This window comes from Hypomesus transpacificus, chromosome 8 (genome assembly GCF_021917145.1).
Source record: "Hypomesus transpacificus isolate Combined female chromosome 8, fHypTra1, whole genome shotgun sequence".
Lineage (NCBI taxonomy): Eukaryota > Metazoa > Chordata > Actinopteri > Osmeriformes > Osmeridae > Hypomesus > Hypomesus transpacificus.
Window position 1 is genome coordinate 2366565 of NC_061067.1, and position 26466 is coordinate 2393030.

A 26466-nucleotide genomic window follows, 5' to 3' on the forward strand; every position below is an offset into this window, starting at 1 on the left:
AGAGATGAAAAGCGACAGCAAGCCAACTCTGCTCTGCTCCCCCAAACACATGACAACACGACCAGACACTTTCTCTTTCAGACAAAGATCAAATCCATGTTTCAGTGTGTGTGTGTGTGTGTTTGTGTGATTGTGTGTTTGTGCCTGGGTGAGTGTGTAAGAGGTCTTGTTTAACTACTCCACACGGATAAGGTAAGATAAATAAGCTTAGGAAAAATATGCCTTCTGGAGACATTTTCTTGTGCCATTTCAAGGGGGTTTAGGGGGTTTAGTTTTAGGGTTGGAATTACATGAACCGTTGGGGTTAGGATTAGGGGTTAGGATTAGGGGTTAGGATTAGGGGTTAGGATTAGGGGTTAGGATTAGGGGTTAGGATTCAGAGTTGGAATTCAGGATTAGGATTCAGGGTTAGGCTTAACAGGATTTAGAATGGAAGTGAACTGCAGGTCCTCACTAGAATAGTAAAACCAACAACCTGTGTGTGTGTGTGTGTGTGTGTGTGTGTGTGTGTGTGCTCAAGCCTGTGTGTACAGTACCAGTAAAACAAATGAATGGGAAAATGTGTCCAAACTTTTAACTGGTACTGTATGTGTTTGTGTGTGTGTTACCTGTCCAGCCAGGCCAGTAAACTCTTGGCGGCGGTGATGAGATCAACCACAGAAGTCAGGAGGTCGTTTGGAAGGCGACGAGAAGATCTGCTCTCTGATTGGCTGCTGCGCCGGCGGCCAGAGATGAAGTTCTGGAGGTTTTTTGCCGAGGCGCCGAGCTTGTGGGCCAGGGTCCTCACACTCTCCGTCTCCAGACCTGAGTTCTACACACACACACACATTTCGGTCATTATCATTCTGAATAAACATTGTTCTGTGTTTACAGAAACACTAGGATACACACACACACACAAACATTATTTTCGGATCGCATTTTCAAACTGGCTAGCAAGCACAGTCATGCAGGCTTAGCACTGAGGAGATCGACCGACTGAAGCATGCCTGTACAGCACACACAGACATACACACACAAACACACGCACCTACACGCACACACTCGCACATATACACATGTACAACCCCCCACCACCACCACACACGAGCACTCACATACAAGACACACATATGTACAGTACACAAACACAACACATATAAACACATACAGTACTGTCCTCCCCCCCCCCACACACACACAACTTCAGAGACAGAGACAGCCTCACCAGAGCAGGTGTGCCCCCCCCCCCTACTCACACACCCTCAGAGACAGAGACAGAGAGACAGAGACAAAGTCAGAGTCAGAGACAGAGACAGAGTCAGAGACAGAGACAGAGACAGAGACAGAGACAGAGACAGAGACAGAGACAGAGACAGAGACAGAGACAGAAACAGAGTCAGAGTCAGAGTCAGACACAGAGTCAGAGACAGAGACAGAGACAGCCTCACCAGAGCACAGAGCAGGTCCACAGCCTCCAGGATGAGTTCCTGGTGTCCGATGCGAGACACGCCCAGCTCCTCCAGCTCGGCGTGGCTGATCCTCAGCAGCCTCTCCCCACACACACCTCCATGCTCAAACACACCCACGTACTGCTGCAGGCAGTCATCCAGGCCTGACACACACACACACACACACACACAAGAACAAGAGTCAGTGTGATTCATACACAAACACACATTAACTGACGCACTGTACCCCCCCACATGTAAAGACACACACACACACACCGCAGGCTTGCACACACCCACAACCGCACACACATGCACGTCCACCCACACACCCGTAGCGTAGCCACTCATTTACATGTCCGGCCCCCTCAGATTTTGTGTTGCTTACCATAAAAATGAAGTAATTGTTCACTAGTTATTCTTGTGTCCCCCTTCATTTGAACATGGGACCCGTCCATAATACAATTCTGTCCATGCTACTGCCATATATGTTGTTGTTAACGTAATTGAACTTAGGTGTTACTGGGATGTTACTGGCATGTGGCTATTTTGCACTGTGGCTGGTAAATCCAGACCACTCCACGACCCTAACCACTGAAATACATTTAGAATCAGCAAAAGAACAGCTCTGATAGAGATGTTTCTGCAGGACCCAGGTAACCAGCTGCACTGAGAACAGCAGGAGTGAAGACCACAGGAGGTTCCGGCAACTGGCCAGGTAAGGCTGTAGAGTACTTTCATTTCTATTGTCAAACCTCAGCATTGTGTGCGTATGCCTGTGTGTGTGTGTGACTGCAAGCCTGTGTGTGTGTTGTGTGTGCGTGTGCGTAAGCCAGTTTGTGTGTGTGTGAGTGTGTGTGTGTCTGTGCGCAAGCCTGTGTGTGTATGCGTGTGTGTGCGCAAGCCTGTGTGTGTTGTGTGTGTGTGCGTGTGCGTAAGCCAGTCTGTGTGTGTGCTAAGCCAGTTTGTGTGTGTGTGTGTGTGTGTGTGTGTGTGCGCAAGCCTGTGTGTGTGTGTGTGGTTTTGCTGAGTTCATGGGAAGGGAGGAGCATGCGAGGACAGTTCTCCTCCAGTCTCAGCCCTGACCAGAGTCCTCCCAACTGTCATGCAGGGTTTGTAGCTACGTCAGTCTCCGGGTGCATGCTACAGCTTTGGAACACACACACACCCACTTTATGCAGTTCCATACTTAAAGCCTGTGTAGTATGATATCTTACTGCAGTCATAATGCAAAGAAATCACCAAGCAAAGCTCTGCTGAAGAGATTGTTTTGACTGCACTGCGGTGTGTAACTATTTTGGTCTTGCATCCTTAATATTCTGTAACCTCATAACAAACTAGGTTGTACACACAAGACCCCCCCCCACACACACACACACACACACACACACAGTCCTTTAGGGGAAAAGCATTGATTTCCCCAGCTTGCAGCTACAGCCCCGTAACACAGTCATCCATCATAACCACACTTCGGGGAAAACCTGGAGGAAGGAGGAGAGAGGGAGGAAAAGAGAGAGTGAGCACAGAAGAGGAGGAAGACTGAGGAGGAGAGTGGTCCCTACTGCAGCTGTGGAAATGCACACACACACACACACACATTTTGTCTGTCATCAACTGTATTGCATACGGAGAGCATTTCTCGGCTTGCCAACACCCCATACCCACCCTTCACACACCACCACATCCCCGCCGCCCACACAGCACCACCCCTTTTCCCAACCCCAATCCTCAGTTGACCCCTTCCCTCCCTCACACACACAGTGTTTGGAGGCGGAGCTACAATAGCCCCACAGCCTTCCAAACATCATTGGCTGATGAAAGCCGCACCCTCAACCGCTTTTCCCCTAAAACGCTCCCCCAGATCTCAACTTAGCAGTCCCAACCAGCCAATCAGAAAGAAAAGACCAGAGCCGTAAACACTCTTCCTCCAAAGAGATCCTTGCGGTTGGGAAAAGGGGGAGGGGCCTGAGGAGCTGACTAGGGAGGGGCCCTGGGAGTGACACCGATAGAAAAAACCTCGTCCCTATTTGATGAGTTCATAGCAGCCTGTTTTCCGAGTGAGTCGGTTGGAGCTGACAGGGCGACGCCCCTGATAATGACCTGCTAATTGCCGGTGATTGCCGGAGTCGAGCTATGTCAATAAGAGGCTGATTGTGGCACCAGGAGCTGGTCACAGGCTAAGTGTCACTACTGCTGGGACGCGACAGAGAGACGGAGGGGCAACAGGAGGAAGAACAGGGGAGCGATGGAGAGACGGACTTCACAGTTAATCTGCGTCGTTTATCACTGTCAGGGAGAGACTGGGACCTGCATACTGATCCGAAAGACACAAACACACGCTCCACCCAAACATTCCCCTCCAGCCTGAACTTCAGAACAGCAACTCCTCCGATATCCCCCGCATCGTATTATTATCTACTGTAAAGCAGACCATAACACTGAGGAGGTGTGTGTGAGAATACAGTATGGATGGGTCCGATTCTTGTGTGTGTGTGTGTGTGCGCGCGCGTGTCGTTGGTACAGTGCTAAGTGATTCATTGCTGACTCACACACTCAACTCCCACAGACACACTTTTCACAGCAGCAGGCAAGCCGCACACCCACACACACTCATGCACACACACGCACGCACGCACGCTCTGGTGCACAGACGCAAACACACACTGACAGGCATGAACGTACACACGCTCACGCACACACACACACACACAGACGTGTATAGACCTATAGAGTTGGCTGTATCCACCTGTCTAGTTTCACATTGAAGGAAGCACTAACAGTTAGGCTCAAACAAAGCAATAGATAAAATGAGTTGTCAGTGTTACTGGAAAGCACCTGTGCATCTAACTGCCTGTTTCTAACTGCCTGTTAGTTTGTCTGTCTGTCTGTCTGTCTGTCTGTCTGTCTGTCTATACCTGCCAGTCTGCCTGCCTGCCTGTCTTTCTGCTTGTGAGTTGGTACTGCTTACTGTGATTCAGCATCATACATAAATTGCATACATTCCATGCCCCCAAGATACTGTATAATGTTGTTTAACACAGCAATATAATTGGTTTTCTCCTCTCCTCCCATCTCCTCTCTTCTCCTCGCCACTCCTCCTCTCGCCTCCCCTCTCCTCTTCTCTCCCTTCCTTCTCCTTCCTCTTCGTTTCTCTCCTTTCCTCTCCTCCTGTCTTCACCATCTCATCCCTGGTCTCTTGTACATGGATGACATTGTTAGACCTCTGAACAGGATTATGCTCCTAGTGTTGCTGGTTAGAAGGCTCTATCTGTGAAGTGATTTAGATACAGTGTGCTATTAAGAGCTAACAGCTACCCCCATTGTTTCCCCTTATACAACGTTAATGCTAGTCTGTAGCTAAGCAAACAGACCAAGATCTTTGGCCCTGGCTTGCCCTGGCATTTGGCTGTTTGGTTTAACATACGGTACACACACACACACAGTCATGCCACACACACACAGACAAAGCTTCAGTGCAATATCATATTCCATACTGTCACCACAGACACACCCAGGAGACCGAGCATGGACTAAATACCACAAGAGTACATGCCACTTGTATGTGTGTGTGTGTGTACGTGTGTGTGCCTGCGGGTGTGTGTCTGCGGGTGTGTGTGTGTGCCGCTTATGTGTATGTGTGTGTGTGTGTGTGTGTGTCTATGTGGGCCTGGTTGGAGCCGTCTGTTCAGGGTAGTGGTGTGTGTGTGTCTGTCAGCTGTTCTGCACAGACGGTCTGAGATGAACAGCTCACCATACACCCGCACACTCCTGTGCCCGCACACACACACACACACAAACACACGCACACACACAAACACACGCAGAATGAATATTTACTGTGTTCAGGCACTACTAAGACATATCTGGAGAAGCAGTTTTAGCAATGTTTCTTTAGAAGATGACTATGATTTTCTCTGGTTCCTTTGTCTACTACAGGGACCACCTTCTCACGGTTGCTGGTTCGAATCCCCACCATCCATATTACACCCTCTCTCAGACCTTTTAGGATTATGACCCTGTGTGCCTAAATGTGGCAGTGTCCACTCTCTTTGCAGTTCACCCTTTTTGTGATGTCATCCGGTATGTTAGCTCCATTCGAGGTCCAGTGATCTTGATCAGCACTCACTAACACACTGACTCCTTGAAAGGCCTAGGGGTATAAACCTGCTATGAATATTAACTGACTTTACTCCTAATGATTTGAGGGGGCAGGGGGGGGGGGGGGGGGGGGGGCTGCGAGAGGGAAGTAGAGAGAGGCCGAGAGAAAAGAGAGTGCATTGCACTCTGGTTGAAGAGAGAGTTACTGTTGACAGCTGGAATCCTTCTCTCCTGTCATCCTCTCTGCACTGGGCTGTGGAAGGCTGTGTTACATTTCAATTGTATTAATTTGGCAGATGCTGAATGTGTTTGTTAGGGAGGTGAGGTCAAAGGTTGAAGTCTCAGTTATATCCATAAGAACAGGCCAGAAGCTGAACTGATTTCGGATCAATCATAGAATTCCAAAATGATCAATGTTGGTCGATTAAACATTGGAAACTTGCTCCCTCAAACAAACAAACAAACAAACAAACACACACAAACACAACAGCCACATGTAATGCATCAACAATCCTCCACATTATTGTAACATCCCTTTCAGCTGGAGCTTTAGGCCTGATGAAGCCGACAGAGACTACAACACAGCGCGCGTGCTCACACCTCCGCACGCGGTGAGTGTTTTCATCCCGCATAGTCTGTACAGGCGCTCTCTATCTCACTCACTCCGTCAATCTTTCTAACAGACACACGTAGGCTACACAATTCAAGTGTGCGTGGGTTTGAAAGTGTGAGTGTGTGTAAGTGTGTGTGTCGCACCTTTCATCCAGTCCACCACCTGGCTCGTGCTCCATTTGCTCACCGGCTCCATCACCAGCGCCATCGGGAAACTTCAGACACTCCGCCGCGGCCGTCGCCCAGTCCCTCTATCAGTCTCTCCAATGTGTCTTTCCCTCTTTCTGCGGGAGTTTGTCTCCCGTTAGTGCAGCGACGTCAAAGTGCACGGCATAGCGCGGGACAGCCCATCTGTGTGTGCACTGGCATCCGATACATTCCACAGCTCGAGCCTATATCTGACATGTGTCACCAGAATGAAACCCCTCGCGCTTTCTCATTCCCTCCCTCGCGCGCCTGCCGTCTGCTCCCGTGAGGAGCAGCTCCGTTACCGACTGTCTAGCAGAGAGATAACACACCGGGGATTGGACTCGACACTCAGCAGCATCGACACTGTCATCTCTCTCTCTCTCCCCCTCTCTCTCTCTACCTTTCTTGCAGCGGGAGGAGATATGATTAAATCGGGCACGCGCCCCGTGGGTGGCTGCGCGGCAGAGTATTTCCCACGCGAATAACATCCTCAGATATACGGAAAACCCGGTCCCTACAGACGTTTAATCGGGTCGTGTGTGTGTGCGTTGGTACGTTTGTGTGTGAATATGCTTCAACATCTTAAGTTAAGTTGCCTAACTACAAAATGTTGAAATTACATTTAAAAATATGACAGTTTACAACAGCCAGTGGCCAAGCTGCACTTATGACGAATTATTCAAATGCCCTCCTATAGAATGGGGGGGGACACATAAAAGTCTAGATCTGCATCATAACTTGATCTGTATGTACACAGAGTCAACCCTATGGTTCCAAAGCTGTCTGAAAAACAAATCAATATTTGGATCACTGCCCCTCACAAATGTCAAGGCAGCCGTCCTGCTCGCCCCTCGCCTGCCCCTCATCAACTGAGCAGAGGCCCCAGAGCCCAGGAGCCCCATGGCCCCAGAGCCCCATGGCCCCAGAGCCCCATGGCCCCAGAGCCCCAGAGCCCCAGAGCCCCATGGCCCCAGAGCCCCAGAGCCCCAGAGCCCCAGAGCCCCATGGCCCCAGAGCCCCAGAGCCCCATGGCCCCAGAGCCCCAGAGCCCCAGAGCCCCAGAGCCCCATGGCCCCAGAGCCCCAGAGCCCCAGAGCCCCATGGCCCCAGAGCCCCAGAGCCCCATGGCCCCAGAGCCCCAGAGCCCCAGAGCCCCAGAGCCCCAGAGCCCCAGAGCCCCGGGGCCGCGGTGAGGAGGTGGTGACTCACTGCCGCCACTTCTGCAACTCGAGATGATGCGGTGTGTTCATGAAACATCACTTGTAGGAGTAAGAACCTTGTGTGTGTCTGTGTGTATTTGCATTATAGAGACGGCACACAGATTCCGCACAACCATAAATACCCTCAAACCCATCTCACTGGCATCTCATAGGCCAGATGGCCTCTGGGTGGCAGTGCCACATGGTGCAGTGTACACTGGCACCATGAGTCACTATGAGTTTGTGTGTGTGTGTGTGTGTGTGTGTGTGTGTGTGTGTGTATGTGTGTGTGTTTAAGTGGGTTAAGAGGACAGTACTTCAGGCTCCTGGTGGGGTTTGTCAGAGCCCAACGCTGCCAGCTCTAAATCTCAGATTGAAATGCGTGCGCGCTCACGCACACACACATACACATGCACACACACTCACACACACACACGCACACATACACATGCACCCACACACACAGGGAGAGAGCGACTCTCTCTCTCTCTCAGATACACATTATCTCAAGCACACACAGGTGAAAATATGGAGTGATCCTATTTCCATTGTTCTTTATAGCTTTTTAAAATGTGTTCTACAGGACCGTCAGCCAACATAAAACATCTCTTGCATAACAGCAACATCTGCTGGTGGAAAATCTAAACTGTGGACTAAAGAGGAGAGGGCAGAAAGAGGTTTTTCCCACCAGTGAGCTTCCTTCATTTTATTAACTGTAAGACTACACTTCCTTTATTTACTCGGTGGTGACTCATTTTAAGAGGAACAATCTCATGTCAGTTCAACTAATAGTGAAATGAAACAAGACACATGTTATCAAAGGTGTAACTGTTGACCAAAAGTCTTTAGATTCCAGATACGTGCATGAATCAGTGTAATACTTGACCCGACTTTGCGAGACCTGACATACACGATAAACTCACCCACTGACTGTTCTGGTCTTCCTCGCGTCTTGTTTTCCTCCCTGTTCGTATGCATGCTGTTCGAGTCGACGTGGTCGCTCCAGACTGGAATCAGAAGCTGCACCAGGGTTGTCCGTGGACCTCTGTGGACTGTGAGTAGCCTGTGAGTAGCCTGTGTGTAGCCTGTGTGTAGCCTGTGTGTAGCCTGTGAGTAGCCTGTGAGTAGCCTGTGTGTAGCCTGTGTGTAGCCTGTGAGTAGCCTGTGTGTAGCCTGTGTGTAGCCTGTGTGTAGCCTGTGAGTAGCCTGTGTGTAGCCTGTGTGTAGCCTGTGTGTAGCCTGTGTTGACAGGCCTGTCTTCACTTCACATACTCCAAATACACATACTCCAAATGAACATAGCAGCATTGATGATAATATGTTCTTAACCAAAACGAAATATATGTGATGCATCAAAACTAAAGACTAGACTATTAGTCCAACACCGATTGTGATTCTCCTTTTAGAGTGAGTGTACCACAGAAAAAACTGTAAGACATAATATGTTCTAAGATATTATCTTTAGGATGATAAGCCAGTGGGTGATATAGCTAAACCTATACAAAAATAGATGTGCAAAGCCATGGCAACTCCATAGTTTAGGGCAGTGGTTCTCAAAGTGGGTTCCACAGAAAAATAATTAACCATAAATTATCAAATTGTAAAATTGTGCAGTATCATTAAAAAGTGAAAACATATATAATAATCTACAGATGGGGACCATTTGAACCAATAAAACAAGCATATTGTGTCCATTTAAGAGAACAAAGGGTATGGCTGTTACAATTATGGGGGGGGGGGGGTTCTTGGATGAAAAATGTTCTCCCCTCTAAGCGGTCCTTTGCCCCCAAAGTTTCAGAACTCCTGATTTAGGCTAGGTTGTTATCCAACACTCAAGTATGTTGCGATTAATGGCAATTTTGGAACCTAATTAACAATTGTTATAAAATGTTATAAATGTTATCTTATGGTTGGGACAGTGAGTATTGAGTAGGCTAATTGTTCCGTTTGATTACAGAATCATATCAAACATGTCAAACTAATGTCTGAACCATTTAAAATCATAACACCAATATGTTGTCTAATATTTTCTTTAATGTCCAGGAAAAACTATTTCCATCTTAAACGGGACATGATGAGGATTCAACGTATGCCTGAGACTAACCAACATTCCTGTGCTGGTGAAAAGAGACAATCCACAGATCCTGGTTTTGCTGAAACGAGAAGGGGAAGTGAGTTTACATTTGCTCTGAGTCAGATTCTTGTCATTTTGTGCTTGCTGGTGTGCTACGCAGGTCAATGTTCAGTTAGCTGCTACTCACTGAAGGGATGCCGAGTTGTTTTCCCCGAAAACGCCACAAATGACATGTCCGTGATTTGTGTCAAAGGAAACCTGTCAGTCGTGCCGAAGGATATTCCATCATTGGTGGTGTTTTTAGACATCAGTGGTAATAAAATGTCTCAAATTAAAAAAAATGATTTTTATAACACATCACTTCTTAGATCTTTAAACTTGAGAAAAAACCACATCTCCCATGTTGAGGATGGATCATTCGCAAATCTGCCGGTGCTAGATAATCTGAATATGGGCGGGAATCTTCTCACCAACCTTTCAAAACACATCTTCCAAGGTCTGAACAATAGTATGCTGTCTCTGAAACTCGACGGAAACTGGATCTCCTCCATCACAAATTCATCCTTTGAGTCATGCTCAAAGTTACAACAGTTGGATCTTAGCAACAATCGCTTGAATAAATTAGAGATTATTCGCCACATATTACAGCACACCCCAGGTCTGCATGTGTTGGACATTCACGATAACACATTTAAGTATTTTAATTCAACGGATATATCAAACAGGTCCTTGGCATTAAAGTCATTAGATATATCACAGAATCCATTTAAATCATTCAGGCTGACGTCAGACATTTTTCCTAAACTGACCACATTAAATCTATACATGTGTAGCCAGAAGGACATGATTTGGGATGTGCAGAACAAGTCTTTCCTACAAAATGTGTCCAAACTTGACCTAGGAGGTGGTCACATGTCTTTGGAAAGTATGCGTGCGGTTCTGCAGACCCTCAACTCGTCCCTGACAAATCTAACGCTAAATGACGTGGGAAAGGCCCTTAGTCCGCTCATTACCGTTGCCTGCCGGATCCCAACAGTGACCAGCCTCCTGGTGAGAAACAACCGCATCGCTACTGTCCCGGGAGATCTCCTCAAATCGTGCGGCAAATTGACTTCTTTGGATCTTAGCAAGAACAATATTTTTAACGTGTCTGGGTCCTCTTTCAAAGCTCTGCAGCAACTGGCTAGTCTAAAGATGAGTCAAAATAACCTTACCTCGGTTCCTACTGTCATTAGCAATCTGACCAAGCTGAAAACCCTGGATTTGAGTCACAACAACATCCGTCAGCTCGGGTGCTCGGATTTTGCTCATCTGACAAAACTCACTGTTCTCTTTCTTTTCTCGAATGTCATCTCTAAACTGGAGGCCTGTGTTTTTCAAGATTTGAACGCGTTGGAAATATTGATGCTTGGTAACAACCGAATTCACAGTCTGGGCAAAGTCTTCAAAAACTCCTTGCCAAATCTGAAATGTCTGGATTTGACCTCCAATAAACTCAAACACATCAAACACAACACCTTTAAAAATGTACATTTGCTCACCCATTTGAATCTCGGTATCAACCTGGTTAACATATTAGATTCTGGGGCCTTTGAGGGTCTGATCAACCTCAAAAAACTGACCCTGTCGCAAAATCTGATCGATTGTGGTAGACAGGGAATCAGACAAGAGGTCTTCAGCGGACTTAGTAATCTTATACATCTAAATATGTGTGACAATAAATGTCAGTATAAGACAGACGAACAGATTAAAGATCCGCCCTTTGCGAACCTGTCATCTCTTCAGACCCTCCTCATCTTTTCTCAACACCACAGGGAAAAGTCTCACCTACCGCCCAACTTCTTGGAAGGCTTGACAAACCTATCCGTTCTCAAAGCCAGAAATATTCGCATAACGTCCCTGAAACCAGAGACCTTTAATCACACACCTCAATTAAAGTATCTAGAAATCAACGCCAACAACCTGGTCAATCTTGATCCAGAACTGTTTCACCCGATCCCAAATCTGGAACAGCTCTTCGTGAGCACAACCGAACTTCAGTCGTTAGATTTCCTCATACACGCCAACCTGTCCCAGCTTCGATTCCTGCAGGCCCGGCAAAACGCCTTCTCCATCATCAACGAGACCGTCCTCAAATCTCTACCGGCGTTGACCTACCTCGACTTGCAACGCAACGACTTCACGTGCGACTGCACCAACGCTTGGCTTCTGGACTTCATCGAGAACAGCGCTCAGACCCAGGTCCTGCAAGGACACAGCTACACCTGCATCTTCCCGGCAGACCTCAAGGGCTCCAAGCTGCTCGATCTGGACACACGCTCCTGTCTGGATAGCATCGGCTTCTCCTTCTACATCTCCACCACCTGCGCTGTCCTCGCTCTCCTCGCCGGCGCCCTCTCCCACCACCACCTGCGACGGCAGGTGGTCTACGCCTACTACCTCTGCAGGGCGTTCCTCTTTGACGCCAAGCGGAAGAATGGGCGCGGAGCGTGCCAGTACGACGCCTTTGTGTCCTACAACGTCCACGATGAAGCCTGGGTGCTGAGGGAGATGCTGCCTGTGTTGGAGGGCGAGCAGGGATGGAAACTGTGTCTGCACCATCGAGACTTCCAGCCTGGTAGGTGGGAGGAGGGAGGGAGGGAGGGAGGGAGGGAGGGAGGGAGGGAGGGAGGGAGGGAGGGAGGGAGGGAGGGAGGGAGGGAGGGAGGGAGGATGAGGGAAGAACAGATGGAGGGATTAGGAAAGGAGGGATGGAGGGACTAGGGAAGGAGGGATGGGCGAGTGTCATGGCCACAGCCGTGCCCCCCTTGTTTTGTTTTGCCCTGCCCTCGTGTTTCCCTGTCTGTCATTGTCTTCACCTGTGTCTCTTTGAGTGGTTTCAGTTCTCATGAGTCTTATCGTGTCCACCTGTGTCTTGGTGGTTAGTGTGTAATTAGGTTCCTGTTTTGTGTCCAGTCTTAGTCTTGTCCTTACCTTTGTTCCTGTAAGTACCCTGTATGTTTCCCTATTCCAGAATAATCCCCTTGTGTACCGCTCAGTCTGGCTACCTCTCCTGCGTTTGGGTCCTACCCCACCACTCACCGTGACAGGGAGGGCATCTGTTGACATTTTTTCCTTTTAATCCTAAACTTTGCATGAGAAGGGATATGAACCTGTTGTCTCTTGATCTGCAGTCAGGTGCTCTGCCACTTAGCTCCACCTAGTTTTCATACAGCGTGTTGGATGTCAACAAATGGACACACATGGAGATGGATGGAGTCGACGCAGTAGCGACAGTTCACCAGCAGGTGTCAGCCTTGTGTGTGACTTGTGTTGCGAGGACAGTGTGTTTCAGCATGGGATGTGCTCTGCAGGTAAAGCCATCATAGACAACATTACAGACGCCATTTACGGCAGCAGAAAGACCATCTGTGTGATTAGCCGCCGCTACCTGGAGAGTGAGTGGTGCTCCAGAGAGATCCAGGTCGCCAGGTGAGTCTCTGTCTTATATACACACACGGACACAAGCACAACCACATAAAGACCGACACACGTAGACACACACAAAGAAAAAGACAGATATAAAGCAGGGGTTCTCAAACCTTTTGGGGCCAGGGACCCCTTACAGGGCTAAACATTTTCCAAGGACCCCCATAAACACCCATTAAGCCATACCCTTTAAATGGACACAATATGCTTGTTTTATTGGTGCAAATGGTCCCCATCTTTAGATTATTATATTTGTTTTCACTTTTTAATGATGCACATTAATTTTACAATTAATTTGACTATGTTATAATTTATGGCAAATTATTTCGCGGACCCCCTGGCTATGGTTCGCGGACCCCACTGGTACCACTGATATAAAGTACACACAAAGACACACGTAAAAGACACACACACACACACACACACTGACCCGACCGGCCGTACCCCCTCCGTTTTCCCTAGCTTCCGCCTGTTTGACGAGCGCAAGGACGTGTTGATCCTGGTGTTCCTGGAGGAGATCCCAGCCCAGCAGCTGTCTCCCTACCACCGCATGAGGAGGCTGCTGAAGAGGCAGACCTACCTGAGCTGGCCCCGAGCTGCTCAGCACACCCAGCTCTTCTGGCACAAGCTCCACCTGGCTCTGGAGACCAGCGAGGCCTCTGGAGAGGAGAACTCCCTCATCACTGGGCTGGAGGGACCCTGACACACGCGTGCACACACATACTCCTACATACACACACAGACATACACACACACACACACACAGGCTACTCATACACTCACACACACATAGGCCACTCACACACACATACTCATACACATGTGCCAACAAGTAGACAGACACACATACATGCACACACATTTACAGGCAATCAACATCAAGCAGGAAATGCAAGAGAATTTTAAATACCTCACATAGTTTTACTCCTACTCGAACTGAAACCTTTGCCCAACTTTCAAGTCGATGTGTCTTCACTTAACGTGTCTTGTCAACCTTGTTATTGTAGACTTGAAGCAATTACAGTACTATACTTTTCACGCTGTTGATAATTGTTTATTTTTTACGTTCAGGATGACAGAAATCAAGGAATGATCATGGATTGCGAAAGAGTGCAAACAAACTTTAGATTGTTGTTGTACTGAAACTGTTTATGAAAATAGAAAGTATGCTTTGCTGTTTTAGTAGAACAAAAAATTGATTGTGATTTTACAGAAAGATGATTACATTTAAATGTTATGTAATATATACAGACATAAAACATGAATACGAGACAACATATTTCTTTAAATCCAAGTGTTCCATATTCCTCTGACTCCATACTAACTCAACTTGTGGTATACAGCAAACGCAAAAGTCTTCATGTTTCCAACAGTCATATCTTTCATGTTTACTATTCATATTATGAATACAGTATTCTGTTTATGAAACAGATCTATTAATTACACGGATCAATACATACAAAGAACAACTGCACATAAAGTAATGACCAACAGAAGTCCCATTGAACATCAAGTTTCAAACCAAATGAAAACACTATACTCTTTCTCAGCATGGTAAATTCATATGGATTGTAAGGTGCAATGTATAATGCAATGTATTCAAATCAAATCAACATTTATTTGGATAGCCCTTTTTGCAAGCAATGTCACAGCATATGCCAGCAGAACTGCCCCTCGAAAACAAGGAAAAACTCCCATGAAGAAATTGAAGAAACCTTGGGGGGAGCAATTAGTTGAGGGACCCCCTGCTCCAGAGACTGTGTGAATTGTAGTTCCATACCAGGAACATTTCAGTCAGTCTTCCTACTCCTATATAAAAAACAGATTGTATTTCAACTAATGTAAACTCTTTCCACCCCCACTCTCTCTCCAACAAACACACACACTAAAGACCCAGGTGGAACCAGAAAGCAAATATAGAGTTGTACTCACAGCAAGCACTTTAACACCCTCATAGTCCACTTCTTGGCAGGGTCGGCACACATAAACCTTCCGTCTTTGGTGTGGAAGCTACAATGACACAGAGATGGGACAGAGTGAGTCTGTTAGTCTCTCACACATGATCTGTTCCCAACACAGGAGAATCCATCACACACACGGCTACCACTTTCATTACCTTTCCCTCTGTCTCTCTCTTTCCCTCTCTCGTTCTCTCCCTCTTGCCCTCTCTATCTCCCTCTCCCTGTGTCCATCTCTCTCTCTCCCTCTCTCCGTCCACTGGATTGTGTAATGCTGGGTACACACTAAAAAAATCTTTTGGATCTTATAAAATAATCTGTTGAACTATCAAGGTAATCATCTGGACATTACCAAGGATTGTCAGAAGGGGGGAAATCGGCCTGAATGTCCTGTGTTGTGTACCCAGCATAACTGTGTTTCTCAAATCATCACATAAATGCAAGGCCGTAATCATAATACATATTGGGGGGGACACATCCCCCCCAATATTCAAATCTGGTCTAAACGTCCCCCCCAATATATTGATATAAAAATATAAATGTGCTACGCTACAACAGGCAGCCACGCACGCTGTCCGAAATGATCATTAAAAAAAATAATTCGCCCCCCCCAATGTTGACTCCATGGCTACGGCCTTGCATAAATGTCACACAGGGCGCACACGTGGCACACATCTAATTGAAAGAAACGGCTCGTTATCTAGCTCTGTAGAAGCCTGGTAACGAACATGCATTTGAATCAGGTGTGTTGGAGCAGCGAAACATCTCACACATGCAGGACAGGGGTTCCCTGAGGACAGGGTTGAGAACACCTGCTCTAAACACACTCGAGTCTAGGCTGTGTAATAGTTTGTGGCGGAGCTGTGGCGTCCCACTCACATGACGGCTTGGAGGTCACAGCTGGAGCTGATGGTCTGAATGGTAAACCCAGTCATTCGGTGGCAGGGTACAGGTCGCTGGTAGTACCTCAGACAGCAGCTTGCTGTACACATCACACACCACACACACACACACACACAGAGACACACACATTTAAACACAGGCAAACAGACACACACAGAGAAACGATTAGTAAAAGGTGTGACCTTCAATAGCAGCGAGCAGCAATCCATTTGAACCCTTATCAGTAAACCGTAAACTCGCTCTGGATAAGAGCGTCTGCCAAATGACGAAATACAAAATGACTAACTGGAAAGAGCGGCAGGTCAGTCTCACCTGATTCTGAGGGGGTGAAGAGCACACAGCTGAGGACGACTATCAACAGCAGCCTGGTACACGCCATGGTTGAGCGAGGAGTGTGCGTGCGTGTGCAGCCGAGAGCAGCGTCTAGTGATACTGAGTGTGGAAGAGCCGGAGCCGGTTGATCTGCTTGTCTCTCTCTGTGTGGTGTGGCGACAGCAGGAAGAGAAGGCTGCTTGGATGGTAAGGGAGGGAGGGAGCAACTGCAGCCTTAAGTAGGCTAGCAGCAGGGTTTTCCCCTGAATGTCGCCCCCCCCCCACCCCCCTGCCCACCCTGAACCCACCCCCTAACACCACAGCTACGCCTACCACACACCTGTTTGCATGAGCTGGGACTGACGGGGAGAGTTATGTAGTAAGGATTAGGACGTGTGTGGAAAGGAAGGGTGTTCAAAGTACGTCATTCTCTGTCTCAAGCCTTTTTCTTATTGAGAGATGACGAGACAGAGAGAAAGAGAGGGGGGGCATGGTGGAGCGATCACTGTCAGTGTCGAATCTCTCGTTCATTAGAATCCCATATCCGTCAGTGAATATGGAAAAAGTTTTTACATTTGCAGAAGTGGAATGCTATGCTTTTTGAGATTAATGATCTACGTCCAAGTTCTAGGGAACAAACAAAAAAAACTGGACTTTCCACATTGTATTGCTCAATGTGCCGGGTTCAAACTTGACTGCAAAAAAGTATCCCTGTGTAGCCTTTCCATATCCGTCTCCTCAGACATGGGCCCATGGGCTTGAAGTTCCACAGGTGTAGTCGAGGATGCAAGATGACTCGCGCTGCCCGAGTGCCATGCCTGAACTAGGCTTTCAACACAAAACATGAAAGCAGATGTGCGATAGGACGAGGTGAGCTCTGACAAGCACAGTGCAGATGTGCGATAGGACGAGGTGAGCTCTGACAAGCACAGTGCAGATGTGTGATAGGACGAGGTGAGCTCTGACAAGCACAGTGCAGATGTGTGATAGGACGAGGTGAGCCCTGACAAGCACAGTGCAGATGTGTGATAGGACGAGGTGAGCTCTGACAAGCACAGTGCAGATGTGTGATAGGACGAGGTGAGCTCTGACAAGCACCGTGCAGATGTGTGATAGGACGAGGTGAGCTCTGACAAGCACAGTGCAGATGTGTGATAGGACGAGGTGAGCTCTGACAAGCACAGTGCAGATGTGTGATAGGACGAGGTGAGCTCTGACAAGCACAGTGCAGATGTGTGATAGGACGAGGTGAGCCCTGACAAGCACAGTGCAGATGTGTGATAGGACGAGGTGAGCTCTGACAAGCACAGTGCAGATGTGTGATAGGACGAGGTGAGCTCTGACAAGCACCGTGCAGATGTGTGATAGGACGAGGTGAGCTCTGACAAGCACAGTGCGCTGCGTCCTTGAACGTGGTGGACATCTGCCTTTGACAAAGGCAGACCATAAACATCTCCAAACTCCTCATCTCTGTCGTCAATGAACAGTAACACCCCCGGTAGGTACATTCCAGAGATTACACATTACATGTAGTCATGACGGTCTTATCCAGAGACACTTATAGTAAGTACAGGGACAAGGGCACAGAGGGGGAAGTGCCATGCCCCAGAACACAACGTCAATTGAACCGGAAACGTTCTGATTAACAACCCAATTACCTAACCGCTCAGCCATCTGACCGTTAGGACCGTGTCCTTGATAGATAGGACCATGTCCATGATAGCTCATCACACCTGAACAATGGAGCACACATTGGGTTTTCTCCCAATGCACTGAGCTCCCAGGTATAGACCCAGCCGGCTCAGTGCCAGGACGCAGAGGCTGGGAGACGCTCAGATGCCCAATCCCAGGACTGACAAGATGCCTGTTCTGCATAGGGGCTCTAGCTGGAGCTGAGCAGGTCATCGTGAATTCAGGATCAAACACACACACACTTCTGCACACACACACACACATTTTCACGTACACTCACACACACACACACACACACACACAGATCAGACCTCCATCCACCCCCAGTTATCTGTAACGGCAAATGATCCATGTCAAGCTCCCACTTAGGACCTTCTGATGTCACACTGGTCTATAAAAAGAACACGACAACTATAAATAGCCAGTGTTTAGAGATCTAAAAATAGGCACAGATCAGAGTGAGGGCAGGGCTTTGTGTGATTGTTTGACCAGGTGTGTGGGATTGCATGTGGAGACAAAAGATTGACGTCATTGCTGTGTAACACGCAACACCCAGAAAGCTCTAGTGAAAGTGACATGAACCCTCATTATGTTGTAAGGAGGAAATGGGAACTTATATAATTGTTTATCAAACCTTCAAAGGGCCAAACATTAGAACAATATCTGTATAAAGTCAGAGGCAGGCTTGGTCATAAATGTAATGTGAAGAATGTGTGTGTGTGCAATATAGCGTGAATGATTCATTGATGATCCTAGTAACCTGTTGGACTGCGTCACAGGGAAATGCTACAAAGATGTTTGACGCTTTTCTTAGAGTGTGGTGGAACAAGCACGGTAGCATGACATCTTATTTTCTAGGGCCTGAACACAACATAACCGGTCTGAGAGGATTGCAGAACTGATCCTGCAGAGGTGAACCCTCCATATCCTGCAGAGGTAAACCCTCCATATTGTACTTGCATTCTGTTAGAAAAGGGTTCTGTCCAAGATCAAGTTCTGTCTGGAATGATCATGTAGATCCTATACAGAAATATCAATTATTTATAGAAATAGAAGATCCAGAGACAGACTCCTCTGCATGGCATGGCATTGTGTCACATTGTTGTCTTTGAGAACGAAGGTGCGTTGAAAGTGCTGACACCTTGTCTTTGAAAGTGTCGTCACACGGTCTGATGAAAGCCCAGCAGCGCAGCTTTGACCTGTGATGACATCATGCGACGGCTCCTGAGTGTGTCTCTGTTACTAACCATGTACTGTTTCATGTCAAAAACACTTTTTGCGTTCCTTGATGTGGTTTTGGTGGCTTAGCACATAATAACTAACCTGGATAATTTTTAATTGTGTGTAAATGTGAGTGTCTATTGTTTTTGTTCCCAGGAGAGGTCAACGTCAAAGAGCATGCACACAAACAGGACCCTGGGAAGCCCCTAACTCCCCCTGGGCTGGTTTCGAGGGCAGTGAGATCAGGTGTGGTCTCCTGGTATCATTCTCCTGTTACTCCTCACTCTGGTTCTTCCATTCCTGCTCTCCGTCTCCTGCAGAGCTCTCTTCTCCTGCCTCCTCTCCTCTTCTCAAACCTGCCCGGCGATATGAGGATTTCTGCCATCCTATTGGCTCTCTTGGGGGTGGCCGTCATGGAGACCACCACTCACAATTCTGTCCAGGCAGCAGGTAAGTCTCTGGGAAAACTGCACGTACTTTTCGAAACATAGGGACTCTGTTGCAGCTGTCAGGTGCGTGATTTTTTGTCTGAGTGTGTACGTGTTTGAGTCTGTTCATATCATGTTTCGTTTGTGTGCGTGTGCCTGTTCCTGTTTTATGTGTGTGTACCGGTGTGCGTGTATGTGTGTGTGAACATGTGTGTGTGTGTTCCAGTTCCACATAGCTGCTGCACCAGCTACTCCAGGGCGTCTGCAGTAAAGACTCTGGTGGAGAGGAAGACTGTGTTGAGATGTGTACTGCAGGACATCACAGGACCGTGTAACACCAATGCTCTAATGTACGGCACCCCCCACTCACTCCTGTCTGTCTGTCTGTCTGTGTGTGTGTGTCTTTATTTCATTCCTTCTCCTTCTGTCCCTCCACCTTTCATTGTTTGCGATGTTCCCAGGAAACATTAGAAGATCCCAACAGCCTTAAAACATGCCTGCAATTCTACTTGACTCTCACTCAACTCCAATCGACTCAATTGGATTCTATTCTTTTCAGTTCTACTCGTCTTAACTCGACTCAGCTTGGGCCGACTCTATTCAATTCTGCTCTAGTCCACTGCTTAGCTGCGTCTTGTGGGACGGGGCTTCTAATTGGCTGTGGTGGCGTGACTGTGTGATCATGGTGTGTTTCAGCCTGGTGACCCAGAAGGGAGGCAGAGTGTGTGTCAACCCCAGGGCTAGGAAAATACACCCACTGCTCCAAAAGAGATGGTAGAAGACACACACACACACACACATACTGTACATGTGTTGATGCAGACACACATATTCTGATGCACAAATCGTATCATTTTTATGTCTCCCTCCTCAACAGCACAGGTCTTAAATTCCGGAGGAACGGAAAACGACCCAAACAGAGAAAACACTGAGTCTGAGAACTCAGCACCAACACACCCACAAACAAATCTTTTTTTTTTTTCTTTGGCAAACGGTTGCAGGTGGTGACATGTGTACAACAAACCTTTTGAGTGTTTAAAACACATGTTGATTATAGATAACTTCTTCAACACTTTCGCTGTGACACTTTAGAACTCACAGCGAAAACAAATATAAACCTGTTTGAGCAATCAAAAAGTAACATTAGCGGATGAACTTGAATGTTACTAGAATGTGGATGGAATGGGTATGGAATTTGAGGATGTCTGGATGTTCTTGTCCAAACTGGATCTGACTTCAGAGAGATACATTCAATCTTGGGGAAGCAGGAGGGTGTGCTCACGTGCATGTTTGTCCATGCGTGTGTGTGTGTGTGTGATGCGTGGAAAGGTTTGTGTGGAGTGTGAAGAACTGGAGACCTAATCAAACAGATCACCAGATGGAGACAGGGACCAACTGGTAGAACTGGGTTGACAAGTTTAATGACAGAATGGCAGAACAGCAGAAAACAAAAGACTTGATAGATTGACAAAATAGGTTCAAGAGTCAATCAAAAGGCACTTGGAAGAAGAATTAAGAGACCATTACACAATACAGGCAGAACAGTTTGGGTGTATATCTGTACTGATGTATTAAATATATGAAATAAGCAGTGTTCTCTTCCTCTGGTTGTTTCTCCTGGATGTTACTGACCATAAAGCTCGACAGCAGAGTGTGGGTTGAAGGAAAGCCTCAGAGATAGACAGTGTCGATTCAGTGTTGGAACAGGAGGACAGGATAACAAGGGATGGACATTTAAGGCATGCATGGTGTCCAGAGCACACACACACTCACTTTGACATACACTCAATATAGACACACACTCACACACTCACTCATTCACTTACACAAACCCAGGTACACATACACATCCTGTATGTTCAACACAGACACACATACACACACACATTCACTCATCCACATACACGCAGACACTCAACACAGACACACATTCACCCTCAGACAGACATACACACAATACTCACAATAAAACATCTCCACATACAAAGTGCCTGCAGTAAAGCGTTTTGGTCTGGTCAACAATGATAGTGACCCTGTGTACAGTTACACACATAACAGCTCATGTTCCTGCCGCATGCTTCAACACAGTAAAGGTTTGCACACTTGTCTATTATTTGAGTGAGCGTGGCAGTAAGAGAGAGAGAGAGAGATAGACAGAGAGAGGGAGAGGGAGAGAGACAGAGACAGAAAGAGAGAGACAAAGAAAATAAGAAGAAGCAGTATGAATGAATGAATGAACTAAATGCAGGGAGGAGTGTGTGTATGTGCAAGACAGTCCACCAGAGAAGGAGTTCAGCTATCCCATCATTCCCTGTCATATGGCTCATCCTCTGTCAGCCTCTCCCTCTCTCTGTGCCTCTGGATCCCCCGCCAGATACGACAGAGCACCCCTCCGCTGCACACACACACACACACACACACAATAACGTAGGATTAAGTTTCAAGTTACCCAACACCCACAAAAATACACACATTCACAAAAACACGCACACACACACCAGAAACACACACACATACACACACGCACACACAAGCACACACACGCACACACACGTACACACACACACACACAATAATGTAGGATTAAGTTTCAAGTTACCCAACACCCACAGAGACACACACACTCACAAAAACGCGCACACAATGAAACGCAAAACACACACACACACCAGAAACACACACACATACACAGGACTCACCGTAGTCGCAGGTAGCGGAGGTCTTCCTTAGTGATGTCGTTGAGGACATCACTCAGCGTGTACTCCTCCATCACAAACTGAGACGGAACACAACCATGTTTAACCAGACCACAACCGTGATACAGCCATACCTAATCTTACCTAACCTCACCACAACCACACAGTCACACTTCTACGTGTTACAAATGGCATAAAACTCTAACCATACACAACCGCACAGTCACAGCAAAACCATTTACATATAACTATACCACAACCACACATGTACCAAAACATGATAGAACCCATGGGAATCCCTGATAGGAAAGCATGTCGAACCCTCTCTACTGTGTCAGGGTCCGCCCCCTGGTCTTTCAGCCAATCAGTGAGCTGCTTGTCGGGCTCATGGTCAGCTGCTACATGGGAGATGGAGGGCAGAGGGAGGTCTAGAAGAGAGAGAGGAGAGAGAGTGGAGAAAGAGACAGGAGAGAGAGGAGAGTCATCCAGTGACTGGATCAGTTGGGGCTCGTTTCTAAACTACAAAAATGGGAGAGGTCAAGTGAGGTCAGGTGAGGTCAGGTGAGGTCAGGTGAGGTCAGGTGAGGTCAGGTGAGGTCAGGAGGTCTACCTGGAGGCCTGTGTCTGCCCCTGGCCAGCTCCAGGTCATTTGTTCTCTGCTGCAGGGTGGTCTTTAGAACCTGCTGGAACTCCTTCTCCCTCTGGAGCAACTCCTCTAGGAGCCTGGGGGCAGACGGAAGGTGTATGTAGTGAGTGGGTGGGTGGGTGGGTGAGTGAATGAGTATTGTGTCTCTGTGTGTGTGTGCGCGTATCTGTGTGTGCTAGTGTGTGTGGATGCCAGTGCATGTGTGTACTTGTGTGTGCTAGGGTATGTGTGTGTCCATGTGAGTAGATGCTACTCTGTGTGTGTGTGTGTGTGTGTACCTGTTGGTTTCCTGTTTGAGTCGTCCCAGCTGTGCGCCCAGCAGATGATGCGAGCGCTGGGCGTCGTGGGAGGGGGTGGAGTTCAGCGTGCTCACCCCCGAGGTCACAGGTTCAGAGGTCACGCTGGGGTCGTCGGCGGGGGGGGGCGCCCACGGGCCCAAACTCCACCTCTTCCTCGTCCACCTCGTCCTCCTTGTCCGCTCCCTCGCTCTCTGACGCCGGCCCAAAGTGGGTCTGGAGCTCTGGGGGAGGAGCCAGACGCCAAGAGGAGAGGAGAAGAGAAGAGAAGAGAAGAGGAAAGGAGGGAAGGGAAGGGAAGGGGAGAGGATAAGAGGGGAGAGGAGGAGAGGAGGGAAGAGGAGAGGAAAGGAGAAGAGGAAATGAGGGAAGGGAAGGGGAGAGTAGAAGAGAAGACAAGACAAGACAAGAGAAGAGGAAATGAGGTGAGAGGAGAGGAAACACAAACACTCAGGAAGTGTGTCGGTGTGATTCCCACACAGATAAGGGACAAGCTGGCAGACATACAGGACTCTAGTACGGGAAACACACGTGCACGTGCAAGCGCACCTACGCACCTACACACTTCCATTCACAAAGACAAACCGGCAGGACACACACACACACCGGGTATGAGGATGGTCACCGCAGCCTGGACAGCTCTCCTGATGATGTTGTCCATCGCAAACATCCAGTGAGGCTTGATGTGATGGTTCCTCAGGACCTTGTTTACCTGGACACACACACACAGACACACGCACAAGCACACGCACACAGACACACACACAGACACACACAGACACACACACACGCACATACACCCACACACATGATCTGTTATCTGGTGAATGTGTGTGCTTGCAATTTCCCTTTTGGTGTGTATTTGTGTGCATGTGTGTGTGTGTCTGCGTGTGTGTGTGTGTGTGCTCACAGAGTCCTGGAACCCAAACAGCACCAGCTGTATCTGGTTGATGGAGGTGGAGTCAAAGTCCAGGTCCAGTTTGAGTTTGGAGATGGTGGTTGCCATGACGCGTCGCTCGGGGGAATGGATGAAGTCTCTCAGGATACAGATGATCTGTTTGATGTGGTCTACGGATAGCTGGAGCTCCTCGCTGCCCTGCACACACACACAAACAATTAAACCCACAAACACACATTCCTGCCTTATCCTACTTGGCTAAACAGCTCTTCGGTATTCAAAATAGAAGCAGCCCCAGCACACACACACACGCACACACACACACGCACACACACATTACCACCATAAAACAAGTCCAACAGTCGGATACAGCGGCACAGAAGCGGCACAGGGAGGCAGACAGCTCGGAGGGAGCGGCACCTGGATGTGGTTCTCCATCAGGTTGGAGATGACCTTGTCCTGGTCCTCGTTGAGGACCTTGTAGAGGATGGCTCTGCGCTCGCTGTCCTTCTTCAGCAGGAACAGACCCCCGTCCCTGTCCTCGGGGGAGAGGGGCGTGCTGCGGTCCTCCGACACCGAGCCCTCGTCAGGTACGCTGACACACACACACACACACACGTTTGAATGCACACACACGTTCGAATGCATGAACACACAAACAAGGTTCAAATGCACACACACACGTTTACACGCATGCCCACACAGGTGAGTCCCAACAGGCACACAGACAGACAAACACACATACACACATACACACATACACACATACACACATACACACATACACACATACACACATACACACATACACACATATACACATATACACATATACACAGAATCAATTAGGTTGTGATTTAGAACTGAAAGTTGGGGGTTTACCAACTGAGAGATCATCTGGTTGTTAGGGATACTAAGAATGCGTGTGTGTGTGTGTGTGTGTGTGTGCCAGCGGTAGCCCCTGCATGTGTGCGTGTGGGAACGATGAGTAGGGGCGTGAGAGCGAGATGTAAGGGGAGAACAGCACAGGGTTGACATGGTGAGTGTGTGAGAGTGTGTGTGTGAGAGTGTGTGTGTGTGTGTGTGAGAGTGTGTGTGTGAGTGTGTGTGTGAGTGTGTGTGTGAGAGTGTGTGTGGGAGAGTGTGTGTGAGAGTGTGTGTGAGAGTGTGTGTGGGATCTGCAGCTTGTAAACTCATCAGGGCTCATTGGAAGGACACTGTAAAAGGAAGTAGAGCAGAACAAGGGTTCTGGAGGTCCACCTGTCCCCCCCCCCCACCCCGTCCACCCCGTCCCCCCCACACACACACAGCCTCAACAGCACACACACACACATACACACTCAAACACCTACAAGAGCACACACACACCCACCTGAGGTAGTTGGCGTTGGGGGGTTTGAGCAGGTTCTCTGATCCCGAGCGCTTCTTTTTCTGGAAGAACACGTCGTGTTTGGAGTCACAGTCTGGACTCACCGAGCCGTGCTCACTGCTGCTGCTCCCAGTGGCCTCACCCTGCAACTGCACCGGCAACGACACGCTGCGGATGTAGTCTGAACCCCCCCCCCCACACACACACACACACACACAGAGACACACACATATGCACACATACACACACACATACATACATAGACATCATTGGTTAACATACATTGACGGTCATAGTACCGACCAGGGTGACCCAAACACACCACGAGAGAGAGAGAATGAAAGAGAACGAGACAGATAAAGAGAGAGAGCAGGTAGAAACCAGGAACAATCCTGAAATCATTTCGATTATTATTCCTTTGCGTCAACTCAGATTGGCTGGCATTGCAACATAGACCCACCAAATAGACACTCAGAGCAAGAAGTTGATAAATAATTAAATAAGACCACGCCCGAAAAGAAGTTGAAATATAAAGATAAAATAAAACAAACACGCAACTGACAAATACCCATGAAGGGAGACAAATATGTTTGTTGGGTACAAACCTTGCCAGACTGGTTCAGCAAATCCAGAGAGCAGGGAAAATAGGGCAGAGTGCAATAGTTTATTCAAACAGTTCCAAAGCCCTGGGCTGTATTGTCCTAATTTATGGAAACATCACCCTACACCGAAATGCCAGACATACTGTACCTAGACACATACACACCCCAGACATGCGCACACACATCAGCGACACACCCACACACAAGACTGACACCCACACACAACCACACACACCCTCCCGGCAGTATACCTGAGGGTTTGAAGGCAATCTTGCTCTTCTTGCCCTTGTGGCGTACGAAGGTGTCCTTCAGCAGGTCGGAGCCGGTGGCCCTCTTGTTGGGGTCTGGCTCGAAGCAGCGCAGGATGAAGGACTT

The 26466-nt window shown here is 48.1% G+C and overlaps 4 protein-coding genes across 6 annotated transcripts in view; 1 reads left to right on the forward strand and 3 right to left on the reverse strand.

Moving 5' to 3' along the window:
* cnksr2a (connector enhancer of kinase suppressor of Ras 2a) overlaps positions 1 to 8536 on the reverse strand; it is a 25676-nt gene extending 17140 nt beyond the window's left edge. For 2 of the 3 annotated variants that reach the window (XM_047023691.1, XM_047023694.1), the window contains exons 1-3: positions 6285 to 7189; positions 1431 to 1594; positions 609 to 811 (exon numbers count right to left, since the gene is read on the reverse strand). In XM_047023691.1, coding sequence (XP_046879647.1) covers positions 609 to 811; positions 1431 to 1594; positions 6285 to 6348 — 431 coding nt within the window. In that variant the 5' untranslated portion in view covers positions 6349 to 7189. Of the gene's footprint in view, positions 1 to 608; positions 812 to 1430; positions 1595 to 6284; positions 7190 to 8451 lie in introns of those variants that run through there. The other variant, XM_047023693.1, reaches the window with a different exon arrangement.
* On the forward strand, positions 7991 to 14771 carry tlr22 (toll-like receptor 22). Its single transcript, XM_047023690.1, has 4 exons — positions 7991 to 8593; positions 9572 to 12219; positions 12956 to 13073; positions 13533 to 14771. Exons 1-4 carry the CDS (start codon positions 8505 to 8507, stop codon positions 13771 to 13773), a joined length of 3096 nt encoding a protein of 1031 aa, XP_046879646.1. The 5' UTR covers positions 7991 to 8504; the 3' UTR covers positions 13774 to 14771.
* ccl20b (chemokine (C-C motif) ligand 20b) lies at positions 14472 to 16476 on the reverse strand. The gene is made up of 4 exons (XM_047023695.1): positions 16244 to 16476; positions 15908 to 16010; positions 15003 to 15080; positions 14472 to 14879 (listed from the first exon to the last, which is right to left on the reverse strand). Exons 1-4 carry the CDS (start codon positions 16308 to 16310, stop codon positions 14861 to 14863), a joined length of 267 nt encoding a protein of 88 aa, XP_046879651.1. The 5' UTR covers positions 16311 to 16476; the 3' UTR covers positions 14472 to 14860.
* Positions 16477 to 20975: 4499 nt separating this feature from the next.
* Positions 20976 to 26466, reverse strand: part of map3k15 (mitogen-activated protein kinase kinase kinase 15) — a 15621-nt gene continuing 10130 nt past the window's right edge. The window contains 11 exon segments of the mRNA XM_047024164.1: positions 20976 to 21979; positions 22284 to 22360; positions 22602 to 22708; positions 22891 to 23003; positions 23205 to 23347; positions 23349 to 23446; positions 23829 to 23934; positions 24133 to 24318; positions 24541 to 24715; positions 25493 to 25670; positions 26343 to 26463. Coding sequence (XP_046880120.1) covers positions 21889 to 21979; positions 22284 to 22360; positions 22602 to 22708; positions 22891 to 23003; positions 23205 to 23347; positions 23349 to 23446; positions 23829 to 23934; positions 24133 to 24318; positions 24541 to 24715; positions 25493 to 25670; positions 26343 to 26463 — 1395 coding nt within the window. The 3' untranslated portion in view covers positions 20976 to 21888.

Excerpts from the sequence above, each read along its gene's own strand:
- ccl20b (XM_047023695.1), bottom strand. The coding sequence starts at position 16,310 with ATGGCGTGTACCAGGCTGCTGTTGATAGTCGTCCTCAGCTGTGTGCTC. Across the intron at positions 16,011-16,243 it reads CTTCACCCCCTCAGAATCAG|CAAGCTGCTGTCTGAGGTAC; the intron begins GTGAGACTGACC and ends TGATGTGTACAG. Across the intron at positions 15,081-15,907 it reads TGTGACCTCCAAGCCGTCAT|CTTCCACACCAAAGACGGAA; the intron begins GTGAGTGGGACG and ends GTGTCATTGTAG.
- tlr22 (XM_047023690.1), top strand. The coding sequence starts at position 8,505 with ATGCTGTTCGAGTCGACGTGGTCGCTCCAGACTGGAATCAGAAGCTGC. Across the intron at positions 12,220-12,955 it reads CCATCGAGACTTCCAGCCTG|GTAAAGCCATCATAGACAAC; the intron begins GTAGGTGGGAGG and ends TGTGCTCTGCAG. Across the intron at positions 13,074-13,532 it reads AGAGAGATCCAGGTCGCCAG|CTTCCGCCTGTTTGACGAGC; the intron begins GTGAGTCTCTGT and ends CGTTTTCCCTAG.